General features: G+C 45.0%; 1 protein-coding gene across 1 annotated transcript in view; it reads left to right on the top strand.

Annotated features, from left to right (window-relative positions):
• Window positions 1–15,661, top strand: part of BMP6 (bone morphogenetic protein 6) — an 87,128-nt gene extending 71,467 nt beyond the window's left edge. The window contains exons 3-7 of the mRNA XM_031503948.3: window positions 3,006–3,154; window positions 4,447–4,644; window positions 12,325–12,401; window positions 14,282–14,392; window positions 14,484–15,661. Of these exons, the coding sequence (XP_031359808.1) occupies window positions 3,006–3,154; window positions 4,447–4,644; window positions 12,325–12,401; window positions 14,282–14,392; window positions 14,484–14,633 (685 nt within the window). The 3' untranslated portion in view covers window positions 14,634–15,661. The remainder of the gene's footprint in view (window positions 1–3,005; window positions 3,155–4,446; window positions 4,645–12,324; window positions 12,402–14,281; window positions 14,393–14,483) is intronic.
• The last annotated feature ends 2 nt before the right edge of the window (window positions 15,662–15,663 follow it).

Raw genomic sequence — 15,663 nt, forward strand, 5'->3', positions numbered from 1 at the left:
TTACCGGGGGGAAAGGATGGGAAAGTATGTTCCCTGCATGCAAAAAGTCCAGAGAATTTTGTTTCTAGGAGCTGAATCTCTGATGAGCCTTTGTGGGCTGCAATTTTCAAGTATTTATTGCTTGGCCAAATTTGGGGTGATTTTCTTAAGCGAGAGGGACATACAAGATTTCTATTCTGAATAATATAAATGAGTGGTTAAAGACACACAGTTAAATAGTTGGGAGGTTTTGTTAAGTGGGTAAATTCTTTTTTCCCCTCTTCATCCCTAATTTTGTTGTTGGAAATAGATGACTGAATGGTTTTTTAAAACCTTCACGCCAGAATGGAAACTAGTAATGATATGCAGTTCTATGCAGCCTCTTGAGGCTTGGGTGAAAAATTTTGATTGAAAAGAAGCTCAAAGAAAAGGTACTCAGATATGTTGCCTCCACATCCACTATTCCCTAAAATACTTGGTGAACCTTCATCCAGTTGAACAATGCAAAAGTCATCTGAATAGCAGAGCTGATTGAAAGCCAGTCCTATATGAGACTTTTTGCAGAGATTTAACTGGACTGGAAAGCCCGATGCTCTGTTTTTCTTCATTTTACAAAGGAATGAAAATATTTCCAAAGTGAGAGTGACAGACTGAGATAAAGTGGCTCATTCTTGTTTGGTAGAATTGTTCTTTGGTCAGACAGTTTTCTTATTATATTTGTGGAGGACACTAAAATGGGGGATACCCATTGGAAGTCAAGTCTGTATTTTAGGCAATCTAATAATTGTGAAGGCTCAGTCTGAGGTGGAGTGGAGGGAAATTTGATTTGGTGGAAAGGACAGTTGCATTTGGACATGAAAAATTATTGATGTAGATACACCCCAGGGAATGATTGTGTCCTTTGCGGTTCATCAGCATGAATCTAAGGATTATAGTTGATCACAAAGTGAACATGAGTTAACAGTGTGATTTTTGTGAAGAAGCCAAAATCATATTCTGAGGTGTATGAGTAGAGGCTCAGTCTGTGAGATGTATCAAGATTATCCTTCCACTGTACTCAGCATCAGTGAGGTCTTGATCTGAGCTGGGTCAATAAAAAGCAATGAGAGAACTCAAAGTCTATAAAACAGGGCTTGTTAAGGAGAGACTGAAGCAATTGTTGTAATAAGAAGGGGATATTGTTGTCACATTTATGTTAGATAATGGTGGGGGAGAAAGGTCACATGAAGCCCATTCAATTGCCTGGAAAGATGAGAGTTCCCAAGGCTGGAGATAGAAGATCAGGTCAGGCAGAGATCTCTCAGGAACAACATGGTTGTAGGTGATCCTGCCTGGAGTTCAGGGAGTGGGTTACATGATGCCATGTGAACCATTTTGGCTTTACAGCTCTCTGATGTCCAAGTGCCTTCCCAAAGGTCAAGGCAGTGGGAATGTAAACTTTCAACCTCCTCTTTGTGTTTATTTAGACCCGACTACTATGTGCGTGTTTCAATGTTCAGGAGGGTTTGCTCTTACAGAGTTCCTTGTGTAGAGGAGTTACAGAGATCAGGAAAAAACTGGTGTGAGGAGGAAGGTCAGAACAGGTGCTAGGAAAATGCCATTTTAGATATAGTTGACTTCAGGCATTGGAGAAGCCCAAAGTTTAGGTCATATTCAGAGGTGGGAATGATCTAGAAATTCATTCCTCTCTTAAAACTGGAGAGGGAAGGAGTGGTCATAGCTGCAGCTGCTGTTTGCAGTTGCCTTTAAGCAACATTTCAGTTTAAATATCCTGCCTGGGAAAGCCCAGATCTCTCGACCTTAGGGTTTCCAAACATGTAGCAGTTGACCAGCTGTAGCTGCTTGCTGCTGTTGGAGGTGAAGGCCAGAGTTGATCCTGAGCCCTCTTCCCACTGGAGGAACAGTGGCAGAGACTCCTGTAGGAAAGGCTGCTGAGTCAACCACAGTGTGCAGCTACCAGTGAGGTGGAGGAAAGCCTCCATGCTCTAAAAATAGCTGCACTAGGAGCTCTAGTAACACTTAAGTGCTTATTTTTCCATGTGTGACCTCATGCAAACCAAGCTGCTGGGCAGTATGACATAGCAGTTGGCCAATAATAAAACATAATTCAATTTTTTTTTTCTGAATTTAACCTTTGGTGGGTAGGAGAGACAGGTACCCTGCTTCCTCATTTGAATTATTAGAAAAAAAAAAAAATCCAGTGGGGAAAAGAGAGGAAGATGGGATTGACACTTGGTATCCATTTTGTGGTGATGTCCACAGGTAAAGAGCAGGAATCGTAGCTTTCTTGCACAGAAAAGTTACATCTCTAATACAGTAAGAAAATGTCCATGGGATTTCTCTGGGTGATTCTGCAGCTGATTTCATTGAATAGAGTTTGGGTGAGTATTTGGTGCTGTAAAAAAGTTATTGACTTAAAAGCATTTGAAGCTGAAGCCCATGAAGGTGGTGCAAGATGAGAACTTTGAAGCAAGGTGTCCAATTGTTGTTGATAAGCCTCAGAAAAATGTCTTTAGAGGCCTTTAGAAGTCCATTTTCCTTCACTGTTTGATGCTTGGCCAGTTGTTTATTTGGGTCTTTATTTTGGTCAGTTGAGGTAAACCTGTGTTTGTGTATGGAGAGCTTAAACCATGATACCCCTGTGGCAAAAGCTATTGAATGCCTGGTCATGCTGTGGTTCCACTGGTTATTAATGTAATAAATGTATGAAAGAAGTAATGGCAGGGCTAGCTGTGCACTCTTCAGGAAGAAGAGTGCCTTACTCATCCCTTGCTGGTGCAGAAATGGAAGCCCTGAGGAGTAGGATTGCTTTCCTCTGTCTTAGAAATGGTCAACACCTTTATCATCTCGAATTTATCATCCTGGAAGTATGTGGCAAAACTCCGGATACAAACAGGCAGATTTGAGACATTGTTTTGTTTAGGACATCAACATAACTTAGAACTATTTTGGATTTTGTTTCTGTAACAGCAAAAGCCAGGAGAGAGAACCCAAACTCACAGTCTTATCCCTACCCTTCTCTGCAGAGCCTCTGACCTGTTTCTGCTGGACACACGGGCGGTGTGGGCATCGGAGGAGGGCTGGCTGGAGTTTGATGTCACTGCCACCAGCAACATGTGGGTGATGAACCCCCAGCACAATATGGGACTGCAGCTGAGCGTGGTGACCCGGGATGGTAGGTTATGGGCCAGGTGACACAAGTCACCCCTCAGTCTCTTGGATGACATCTAGAATCTGCTGGGATGAGGCAGGGTGAGCACTTTGCATTCCTAAGGCAGCTGTAGCCAGCACCACGAGTAAGATGTCTGAGGACACAGGTTCCTGGCTGTCCCGTGATGGACGTGTCTTTCCCTAGATAGTGTCAGGACCAGCTGGTGGAGGTGGGTTTGAGTAGGGCCTCAGTTTCTGTGTTGGAGGTGGAAGAGGGCATGGAACTGCCATGTGGGGTGAGGTTTGGGGATGAGAGGAAGAGAAAAGACAGAGATATGTACCTCCCCATGTGGGTTTATGTCATCTGCCCTGGCTGCTGTGGCTGCCAGGATCAAAGCTAACATGGGAACACTGCTGGAGATTGCACTGATGTGGTTGCTGTGTGGAGCAGCTGTAATGGCAGCATTTCACAGCCTACTAAAACTTTGAAAGGGAAAAAAAGAAAAAAAAGAAAAGAAAAGAAAAGAAAAGAAAAGAAAAGAAAAGAAAAGAAAAGAAAAGAAAAGAAAAGAAAAGAAAAGAAAAGAAAAGAAAAGAAAAGAAAAGAGAAAAGAAAAGAAAAGAAAAGAAAAGAAAAGAAAAGAAAAGAAAAGAAGATACTGCAAAAGAGCATGAAATTGAGTGTTGGGAGATAAGCAATAGAGAGGATCCAGATGGGCAGAAGTTGGCAGTGATGTCTGTATTCTAAAGGAACCCCTCTCCAGCCTTGTTTTTTTCTATTGCTTCATGCTGCAGTTTACTACATCTGTGATGTCAAATAAGACTAGAGGGGCTGTCCACTTCTCCCTGAGGAAATGTTAGTGCCAAACTCTGCCTCCCTGGCTGGGCTGAGAGCCCATCACTGTGCTCCTGGCAAAACCACACCATCTCTTTGCCCTCTGCTGTCCCTAGACATCTCCTAATCTCTTGTCTGCTTCTTGTATTTCACAGGCAGCAAGACTAATGTCATGACACATCAGAGTTTAGTGTTTTATATATATCTATATATCTGTATAACTTTACTGGCAAACTGGGACTAGAGATGCTAGAAGGGAACCAAGGAACCAGATGCTGCAGTGAAGTCTTGTCCAGCATGGGTGGAGAACTGTCATAAAAATGTCCACAGGTTGTGGTGGCAGGAAAGGAATGTTTAGTGTTTAAAGAAGAGTATAAGCAAGAAGAGAGGAGACACTGCTTATGGGGATACCAGGTTGCTGAAAGGAGCAACACAACTGCACCGTTTCTCTAACTTTTCTCCCTTTTCTGTTTGGCTTGAAGGTTTCAGTGTAAACCCTAGAGAAGCAGGGCTGGTAGGGCGGGATGGCCCTTACGACAAGCAGCCTTTCATGGTGGCCTTCTTCAAAGTGAGTGAGGTTCACCTACGCACCACTCGGTCAGCCACCAGCAGGCGCAGGCAGCAGAGCCGGAACCGCTCCACCCAGACTCAGGACGTTTCCAGGGTGTCCAGTGTCACAGGTAATCATGGAACACGGGTAGTCAGTCGTGCAGCACAAGCTGGGAGGATGTCTTGTAATGGCTCTGGATGCTTTGGAGGGCAGAAGCAAGAAGGGGATCATGAAATGGGATGCTCTCCTTGGGGGTATAGGTTACATCTGCAAGGTTGTGGAAGAGGAGGTCTGACTTAATGAAACTTACAGGAGTCCTGTTGAATCCAGCGTGGAGTCCAGACCCCCATGTGAAGTTGCATCTTTTGAATTCAAGGTTGTGAGGTATTTTAGCCACAACTGTTGTGCTTGTAGGTTATGTGCTATGCAGTATTTGTCTAGAATTATGCCATGTGAAATGCAGTATTTAAAAAACTCTTATCTCTGTATACACTGAGATTTATGGTGTTGTATTCTCAGCAGAGTCCTTTTTCTATTTTCTTTGGAAAAACATGGGAAAACAGCACAAGATGCTTTATTTTTTTAATCTTGTGAGAACATCAGTATACACATGGTACAGAAGTACCTTTCCAGGCAGGCAAAGAAGTTTGCCTTTTTGCTGTGGAGCTGTTGCATGTTTCAGGTTTTGTAGAGCAGCCTTGTGAGTGCTGTTGTGGGCTGGTGGGGCAATAGAGTAATGAAAAAACAATTTGGCAAAAATCAAGAGTCTTCTGTCTTCTTAGTCTTGTCTGTTTTCCATCACCATAGTGCTAGAAACCCATCATTCACTGAGTACCTATTTTTCTCTCAAACATTTCAGCCTATTCCAAGTTGCTTGATTAATTTGCTTATGCTGCCCCCTTTGTTTCCAAAAGGATCCCTGCTTTTCCCACGTCTAGAAATGACTATTCCCCAAGGAAGAGAGGCAGCTGTATTTTTTAGTCTATGTCCAAACACAGCAGAGGGAGATGAGCCAGTATTGCTGATGCTTAGCTTGTGGGAATATGTAGGCTGTTCCCTGCTCTTGCATGCTTGGATTGTGGGTGAGCCATGCTTGCACCCAAGGTGGCTCCGTGCTGCAGGGAGCAGAGCCAGGGTGGGAGCCCTTCCAGGGCTGGCAATCAGAGTTTGTGCATGGCTGTGTGTTGACTCAGCTCAATTACTCCAGCCCACTGTGGTGATGAACTTGCCCTCTGGGCTAGTGTGTGCCAGTAGCAGTTGGCCACTAGTGGCCTTTGCATGTCCTTGTGGCTCACACTGCAGCGTGGCTGTGGGTTCCGATGCCATGCCACGCGGGTGCCAGACTTGGCTGGCTGTGAGGTGTCCTTTCTGGATTTTAAGGGCAGGAGAAACAACTGGTTCTGCAGCCCAAGCTCCCTCAGGGAGGCTGGCCAATGCCAACTTGGCATTTCTGGAGGAGTTATCATCTAATCTGCCATGGGAACACCTTCTGTGGATCTAAGTTGCTGAGACCTGCTTTGGTCCTCCTTCAGATTTCCACGCTTTTTCCAGTTTTAAAGCTGGGCATCGTAGCTGCTTGCTGAGTTACTTTCCCACATGATAAGCTTGCCAAGGGCACAGGTCGTTTATTCATCTGGGTGTTGTAAGCCCAGGTGTTACGCAGGCAGTTCTTCCACTTAGGTAGGCTCAGCTTCTGTGCTCCCTTCACAAGAGCCAATTTTTTAATGCATTCATTGTGCTTTGGGAAAGTTACGTGCTGCACTGCTATTTTGTGGTGCTAGTGGCACTTGGAGTCAGGATAAGCTCCAGCTTTCTCTCCTCGGCTCTGCAAACTTCACAGTGCTGAAACAAAATTTTCATACTATTAAATCAGGTGATGTGACTCAAAGCCTCAGAGAGAGCAGATATGTTGGGCAAAAAGGGCCATTTGTACTTTTCTGCTTTCTTGACTACAACACAAATCAGGTTATAAAATTCTAAAATGACAAAAAGCAAAAATAGCTGGCGTTCTGTGGTCTCGAGGGCTTTTATGGGCCAGCTTTAATTTAAAACCTGGAATTTGGCAGTGCAGTAGTCAACAAGGTATGGTTGAGACTGTAGATTTAAAACAGGGGAAAGGAGAGGAATTTAAAGTTAAGATGTATGTTTGGTTGGCTTCTATGTTTAGAAAAGAGAGACTACATCATCTTGTTTTCCTTTCTAAGTGTGACACTCTCAGATTCTGTTGTCTTTAAGAAGTGGTTGATTTAACAGCCCAAGAGGCACCAATGACCAAAAAGTGTTTTTAGCATTAGAGATCACGGGCTTTTTTCTTTTTTTTTTTTTTTTTTTACCTGGGAGGATAAAAAAATCCTGGTGCATGGTGGTGCTAAGGAAGCATTTGTCCCAGGACAAAGCAGAAGGCAACCTGAGGGATTATCCTGAAGGCTGCCTAGCTCTTCTGAGGGTGCCCTGATGCATCTGGACCCAAAGTGAGTGCAGAACTGGGATGCTGCAGTTCCCTTCTGCGCCACTCCTTGCCTGTGCATCTTCTTTTCCTGCTGTATTTCACATCTTGTCAGATTTTTGGTCAGTGCTCTTCCCCAAGGTAGGATTGCTGTTCCCTACCAGGGCATGAGAGCAATTTCTTTTCCGCAGAGCAAGGCAGTTTTTGGTTTTGATGGGTGTTTTTTGTAGACTGCAACTTCCTTCCTCTGTTAATCAATACACAGTGTTTTCTTTTTTCAGTCCAAAAAGGAGCCCCTTTCTCAAAAGATGCTGTGAGTTGTTTTGGGGCAGTATGTTTTTAAAAGCCCCAATTACTAGATAGGGCAAGTGTCTAGATATGGCAAGTGTTGCAATCAGCTTGGAGTGCATGAAGTGTGCTGTTGGGCTGTATTGCACCTGGGGAGGCAGGGAGTTAGGTAAGGGCATGCTGCTGTGTGGGAAATGGACCTAAAGAGACCCCACAATGCTCCCTTTGATGTGCAGTTGTCCTGCAGTTAGTACCAAGAGCTCAGATGCTAAGGCTGTTTCTGTGGCACAAGGTTCTCAATGGTCTGTATTTTTTTGCCAAGAATGCTTATTTCCGTGTGTTAAAAACACGTAATTATCATCGGCTTTTATAAAGCAGAACTGAGCAACTCCCATGGTTGTAAACTGCTTTGACATAGAGTCCTGCATTCAATGCATTCCTGAAGCCTCAATTCTTCTGCAGAAGGAAGATGAACAGGAAGAAACGGGAGTATTTTCATCTTCTGAGGCAGGAAGTCACATGCCAGCTCTGGCTCCTGACATGGAGGGACACAGTGGGTGGGAGGAGCCCACAGGTGTTTCTCCGCTGTTGTCTGCAGGATCTGGAGGCCCTGGCTGAGCTGAACCTTGCAGTGGCTTGAACTCGTGCTCTCAGACTCTTGCTGACCCCTCCAGCAAAGAGATGGGACTGTCCAGTGTAACAGGCGGTGAACCTCTGCCCTTCAGCCAACTCTGTGATTTATGGGCTTTGCACAGGGATATCTCTTTCTCCAGTGGCGATAATCCTTCTCTTCTGCAAGTCAGCCTCCAGGCACATCTGTTCCTGTCAGCCCCTCCTCAAAAAGAGAATTTAAATGCCGGATTTTGGGCTGCACTTACTGCTCTGAATGAAACTCAAGCCAAGTCTCTTTTCAGGTCCTTCTCTTTAATGCCCCCTGGAATGATGTGAGGTGCTCCATGGAAAATGGAGAGGCCCTTCAAGTGGCCTTTCCTTCCAGCAGATGTGCACTGCACTAGACAGATTTCCCCATGTGTACAGGAACCAGATATTGGAAAGGCCAGCATGCACAAACACTGAAGGCAAATAAGGCCAAATGCTTTTGTGATGGCAAGAGTCTTGTTAATAAACTTTGTTATCTAGCAGCCAATCTTCCCTCCAGTACAGTTTTCCCTTCAGTGCAGTGTTTAGATGCAGACTGGAACAGCATGGCCAGCATTTCTCTATGTGCCTTCACATGCGGGTTCACATCAACCCAACATCTCCCCTTCTTCCCTCCCAGGCAGATCACTTTCATGTGAACTGGGTTGTTATTAACTGTGTGATCAGTTTACACCAGCTTTATCCGGACAAATCACCAAAGTCAAACACCAAGAAGAAGGGGCTGGCCTTGGAGACCTCTGTCAAAGCTATTTTGAATCTCAGAAGCAATTAATTACTGTGTGGAATTTGGTAAACTGGCACCTTGGGAGCAGTGAGGGTGTTCTCAGATGGATCGACCACAGTAAATATTTATATGTTCTTTGCCAGCACTTAACGTGGGAGAGGTTATAGGAAATCCAAGGTGGGTGCATAAGTATCTGTAGGAGGAAGACCACTAGGGTCAGGCTGTTCTCTCACCCTTTTCAGCAACACACATGCCAGTGTCCAGCCTTAAGAGAAACATCTGTGCTTGCAGAAAGTCAGAATTGGGTCCTGGTGAAGGAAGACAACATTCAGTGCAAACACACCACAGAGACAAGCTGTCTTAGTTGTGCAGTTTTAACTATGCTGCTCTGGGAGTTATTTTTAAGTGCAGAACTAGGGGTTTGAGCTTTTTTTGAATCTCTGTTTTAGACAGAATTGTTTGCAGCATGATTAAAAGCAGTGCCTTGTAAGTGCCAAGTTAGCGTTTCTGAATTGGTATGTTCAGGGGAAAAAATAGAGACAATTTTGCTAAATCCACTATGAGCCTACAGGAGCTCCCAAAGCAGCTCCCCAAACTCTTGGAGATGCTGAAGGCAAGCAATCCCTGCCAACTGTGCCATGGCAGTGTAGGCCAGCCCTGTGGCAGTTGTTTGCAGCACCTCCCCTCTCAGACTGCCTGCTCTTGGCCCTCCTGGCTCCCTGCTGCAAGGCTGGTGGGAAGGGACACAAACCCTGTTGCCTCTTGGCAGTTGGATCTTGCACTGCAAACCATCCCAAGTGGCAATTTGGGCTAAAACAGCTGAGCATGCTGGCCTGGGGTGGCTGATGCTGCTTTCCAGGCTTTGCAGAAAATGTGTTGTGGAAGCCAACTTCAGTAGCTCAATGAGCTTTAGCTCACTGCCAAAAACCCTGTGACTCTGTGTATTCCTCTTCTTTACAGGCCCATAACTGATGTATGCCCAGTGTAGGGCATATGCTGAGCCCCTGACTGTAGGGAATGGGTCATGATTATGTACATCTGTACTGCTGCATCTTTTTCCCCAGTTCAGAAAGCCACTGCTAAGGGTTGCTTAAAGATTTGTGACTTACCTAAAGTAGTGCTAAAATAGCTTCTATAAAGCAAACATAGTAGTCAAACACATAGCAAGAAAAGAGGGCAGGGGATCTTGGGGTGAGGGTTGAACAGGGAAGAGTGTAAAGCCAGGGAGAGGGGATGTTTAGTGTGTTGATGGTTAGAAAAGCAAAGGCTGAGGCTGGGCAAGTAAGGAGGTAGAGCTGTGTGCATCTGCCAGGGCTTCATGCAAAGCGTGACTCTGACCAATGAGCTGAGGCAAGTTTTTTGGGGGTAGTGTGAGAGAGGACACGTTCATAACATGTTCTGCTTGGTGTAGCATGTTAAGCAGTTCTTTTTTTCCACCCCTGTGTTTTCTTAAACTTGTGATTGCTTGCAGCCTTCCTTCCCACTCCTGTTTTCTCTGCCTCCCTTGCCTTCTTCCCTTTCCTGTAGCAGATTTGGGTAACTTGTAGTTGGATTTGGAAAGTAGCACAATTTTACCTACCCGGTTGTGAATAGATCAATTCCAATATCAAATACAAATGATTTTCCTCTAAACAATCTATATATCCCATTGAAGAGCAATAAAGTTGTGTTTTCAGGTGCTTTAATGAAAGCCATTGATCACTAAAAGAATCTTCTCATTTTTTTTCCCTCATTATGACCAAATAATTTTGAAACATCTCATGCTAGAAATGTGCTCCTGGGCTGAGCCAGGGGCTGGATAGCTTCATCCGAAATAAACCACCTCACCCTGGTTTCTACTGGGTATGTCTGGTTTGAAAATGGAAAGCTTGAATAGAGAGACTCGCCTCCGTTCTTGCTACCGCGTGCTCCTGGAGGAGCGAATGTTTATGCTGCAGCAGGCTGTTAACCAGCTCTGCTCACCTGATTAAATCCGTGATTGAAGTGAAGCTATTCAAAGTCTGAAATGCAATCCTCAGAGTTTAAAACCCAACTGCTTCTAAAAACAACTCTCTAATCTTTGGTGGCTGGGAAGCTGGGTTTGAGGTGTAGGGTTTTTTTCAGCCCTCAGTGTTAACTGTACCCAGCTGTACTGCTGTGCTGCCCTTAATGTCAGTTGGATGTGCTTTTAGTATTATAGTTTTTCTTCTGAATAAATATTTGCATTTGTAGTTCCCAAACTTTGGCGGGGGTGGGGGAATGGTGCTGGAGGGAAGAAAAAGAAAGGCTTATTCAGAGCCAAGGAAAAAATCACTAAAAATATTTTTCTATCCCAGTTGCTGCATCTGGGGAAAGCTGCACTGGGAGGGTGCCCTTTCAAGCCATGTGAGGGGCACCAGGGGGCTGGTAAGCTGAAAGGTCCAGGGCAGCAGGAGTCAGGGGCATCAGCCTGTGGCATCTGCCTGCTGACAGGAGTGCCTTTACTTGCAAATGGGAGCTACTAGGGAAGAGAAGTCCCCTCTGGAAAGGCATGGAAGGAAAACACGGGCGGTGACCTGGGTTCTCAAGCTGCTTGGCTGAATTTGTGGTCATCTCTTTCTCTTGTGCCTACCATTGGGTGCAAAGGACAGGATTAGCAGCTGTAGCTGGTGGCCAAGTCACCTCACTGCAAGGGTGGTTTCTGTGGCTGCTCTGCTGAGGTCCAGCAGCCACCTGAGGTGTGACAAAATCAGCAACCACCCATCAGGGTAGATCTGTGCAGACACCTGGAGGTGAAAGGCCCCTCTGTCACAGCTCAGCTCTTCTGCTCACTGTGGTTTCAGGTGTTCACATGCTGAGCTGCCTCTCTTTCCAAATATAAATGGGAAATTCCACTTGCTATCAATAGCTGTAGTTTGTGTGGTCATCAGGAGCAGCTCCTGTATGGTTGAAACATCCCCATACATTGTGCCATGGCAAGGGGGAAGGTCTTGTTCAGGGCTTTGCATCCTGTGTCCCCACTTTATTGGAAGTAAGGAGCAAGTGAATGGTGAGAGTATGTCAAGTGCTGTGTCATCTTCAGATAAGCAGTTTATGGAAAGGAGAAATGTGTTTTTCAGAGCATGGTTTGTAAAGGTCCAAGGGCAGAGGTGGTGCCATGGGTCATATGAATTGTGTGGGGCAAGCTGGGGTAAAGGCATAGAGAGGAACAAGGACATGACTTTCCTGCCTATGGGACACCTCAGATGTTTGAGGACTTCTGCAGACTGGTGCAAGGGCACCAGGTGATGATTAACCTTCCTGGGGCTGTAATCTCTCTCTCAGTGAGTGTGTGTAGCTTGAGCTCCCCACCTGGGGCAGCACATGCCAGAAATGGGAGCCAAGGAAGTGGGGTGAGTGTGAGCACCCAGTGGGGATGCAGCCTATGTGGGGTTGAAGCAGGAGATTTATTTTTAAGAAGTTGTTTTACTGGAGGTGTTTTCCAAACACTAAAGACAGCTGAAGTAACTATGACTGAGTCACTGTTACTTGGGTTCCTCCATTCCCAAAGACATCTTAAAAGCTTCAGCCCTGCCTTGGATGTCCTTCAACACCCTTATCCTTTTAGCTGCTGAGGGAGCTCATCACTTCTCGCTGCTGAGCCCGCATGCACTCATCTGGCCAGATGTGCCTTCCAGCAATGCTTGGCCTGTTTTACTTTCTAAACTCTTGTTTTGCTCTTTCTCTTTTAACAGATTACAACAGCAGTGACTTAAAAACAGCGTGCAGAAAACATGAGCTTTACGTTAGCTTCCAAGACTTGGGATGGCAGGTGTGTGATGTTTCTCTCTGGGTAAACCAGACATTTTGTTATGAAATGTTATCTAAACAGTGTCACGGTAATTCCACTCGAGTCTGCCATTATGCTTTAAAATGTCCCTTGTGCCTCCTCACTAAAACCAGTCACAGAGAAGGGCAAATAAATATTGATAGTTGTGACATTTGATAAGACCCAGAGAAAGCTTGATACTTTATGGGATTCAACTATACAGTCATTCTCTGTTACTCATGGGAGTCACGGTACGGGCAAGGGCTTATATCTGTGTACCTCTAATGATAAGGAAAACAATCTGATGTTAAGCAGTGATTTTAACTAAACTTTTTTCTAGTGATCACCCTGATTTTAACCTTGGCCATTGTTTGAAATCCTCCACAATCCCTGCCCCAACAATTAGCACTGCCTGCGGTAGGTAGACTGAAGACTGAGTTTAGTTGCAACACCATGAGGCCAGAAAGTCATTTAGAGTAGGCTATAGTACAAACAAACATCACATTTCAAAGAATGTCCTCACCTTCTCTTTTTAATTTTTTTTTTTCATTCCTTCATTCAGCACTCATGAGGGAGGTCCCATTTCTATCAGCTAATGTTTTCCCCAGGATGCCAGGGCTGTCGCTGCTGCTTCTGTAATACCCAACACGTGCAAATCCTCTCTCAGCTAATGGGATGGCAGCATTTATTGTAGCTCATGTGTCAACTCCAGCCCAGTAGCTGCAACTGTGGGTGTGTGCTGGCTCCATTTCCCATTACTTACAGGTGGCTTTTCACTTGAGCAGTCATTCCACCTCTTCCTTATCTTACTTGCCTGTTCCTGCTTTTGGGCAGGAACTGCATTCCAGTTGGGAAGTTCATGATTGTAAAGGCGCTACCTTCACCATTCTAGTTGCAGAAAAGGTAATGCTGCCAAAGGAAGGCCACAGCCACAGCAGGACTCATTGTAAGAGTTGGAATCCAGGTCCTGCTTTTTGTAGGAAAATGATCAAGGCAAGGTAGAGGCCCCTGCAGTCGTTGGGCACTACTATTTCCTTCAGAACAAACTTGGCTAGCAAAGCCACAGCAAGAGTGTGTAGTTGCTCAGGCCTACTGTAGCAAAATTCAGGCACTCAGGTAATTGTCAGGTAGTGGAAATTGCCTAAGAGATACATGCACGTGAAACATACTAGTATGTCCTTCTGCAGGGTGACCTGCAAAGCCCAGTGCCAAGGGAGGTCAAGTGTCTCCTGTTCTGTGGTGCTGCTTTTAATTTTCCTTTGGCTCTTTTGTGTCAGCAGCAGACAAGCTTCCTTTGGTGAAGAGTTCCCTTTTTGCCTAGCATGGCATTTGGATTGCCCCTGGGGCCACCTGTTTGCTTATGCAGCTCAGGCTGGCTGTCCTGCCTCTCCTTTGGGAGTCTGGCAGATTTGGAGAAGCTGTTAGGCAGCTAAGATTTCCCACAGTGTCTTCAACAGAGTAGTGTCGCTCTATGAGAATGTATAAGCTAGGCTCTCTGTGGGACACCAGCTGTGGCTGTGACTCAACCTAGGAAAGGTATTTCAGCCAGATGGCCAGCAGGAAACGTTGGAACATAAAGGCCTCCAAACCACAATCCCCACAATGCAACTGAATGAGAGTTTTAGGGGTGAAGCCCTCTTAGTTAATGGCAGTTGAGCTGTACATAGATGTATATCATTCTTTAGATATGAAAATCAGAAAAAGTCCATGAAAAAGGACAAAAAGTGGCACACAAAAGAATTTAAAAAACCCAACTCAAACCCAAGCAGTTGCAGTGAAAACACATTTTCACCCTCAAGGAAGAAGTTAGTGGAAAATTTTCAGCTTCTCTTAATTGTGTGCAGTTGTCTGTTGAACCATGTTCTGTTTGTTTCCCTAAAAAGGACTGGATAATCGCTCCAAAAGGCTATGCAGCCAACTACTGTGATGGGGAGTGCTCGTTCCCACTCAACGCCCATATGAATGCAACCAATCATGCCATTGTACAAACTCTGGTAAGTCTCCAGGCAGCTCAGTGCCAAAGCACCAGGTGAATTTATAAACAATATACCAGTGTCTCAGTTGTGTTTTCTTTCTTGGCAACAGGTTCATCTTATGAATCCTGACTATGTTCCCAAACCATGCTGTGCACCTACCAAACTAAATGCCATATCTGTCCTTTACTTTGATGACAATTCTAATGTAATATTGAAGAAATACAGGAATATGGTAGTAAGAGCTTGTGGATGTCACTGACAAACAGTCTTCACATGGACTCTGCGATGCTGCCATGAACTTGGATACAACCCTCCCTGTTTTCATGACCTTGAGAAAAAGAAATGTGATGAACGACCCTTGAGAACACCATGTATGTGCCTTGTGGTAGGAGGGGGTGTGGGGACCACCCCTGCAGGGTGGGAGCAGACTGCCAGACTTCTTACAGACTGACCCTACACCACGGTGGCTGCCCAGCTCAGCTCAGCAGCAGCAAAATGCTCACACACTTTATTTGGCTGGGATGGTCCTAATCTCACAGAGAAGCTTGACCTGTGCTTGGATATTGTGCTGCAGTTTTACCAGATGAGCACTCAACACCCAAAACAAGTGAGGTCTCTCTTGGGGGGCGGGGAGGGAAGATGAGGAGAAGAGGCAGAGAAGCTAAAGAAAGCGGTGTTAGCATTTCAGACATAGAGTGTACATCTCATGCAAGATCCTTGGCCAGAAGGACTGGTTACTGCATCTGGACTGTTAATCTTCTCCTGACATCTGTCATGACAGTAAGCATCTAAAATTGTGCCAAAGCAGATGTTTCAGTTCTCTTATGCTCCCAGCACTGTTTAACTCTGATCTTGCAAGTGTAAGATGGCATGGCTGCACCCTGTGTTAGAAAAACTACCATGAACTCAGAGCCTGTCTGGTCCCAGCTCATCATCTGACTGAGCAATACAAATTTATACACTTGCTCTTATGCAACTTCCTTCCACTCCCCTTGTGGAGCTGCCTCATCTACTACCACTTGCCCAGGAAGGAAGTCAGGACACTTCCTCAGCTGTAATTCAGAAGTAAAAGCTTAGGGACCGTTCATTCTCTAGCTGGAAAGTTTGTTTTGTTTTCAACTCATGCAACTAACAAACTGGTATAAAGGATATGCAGCATAGAGCCATGGTTTGTCTAGCAAAAGCTAATAGCAAATTGTTTTGATCAATATTAAACTTGTATTAAATGCACTTACCTCTGCTTGCATTTAAAAAGCTTCTTGTAAATACAAGCTATAATTTATTGCACT

The sequence above is a fragment of the Lonchura striata genome, chromosome 2 (assembly GCF_050655825.1).
Source record: "Lonchura striata isolate lonStrDom1 chromosome 2, ASM5065582v1, whole genome shotgun sequence".
NCBI classification, from domain to species: Eukaryota; Metazoa; Chordata; class Aves; order Passeriformes; family Estrildidae; genus Lonchura; species Lonchura striata.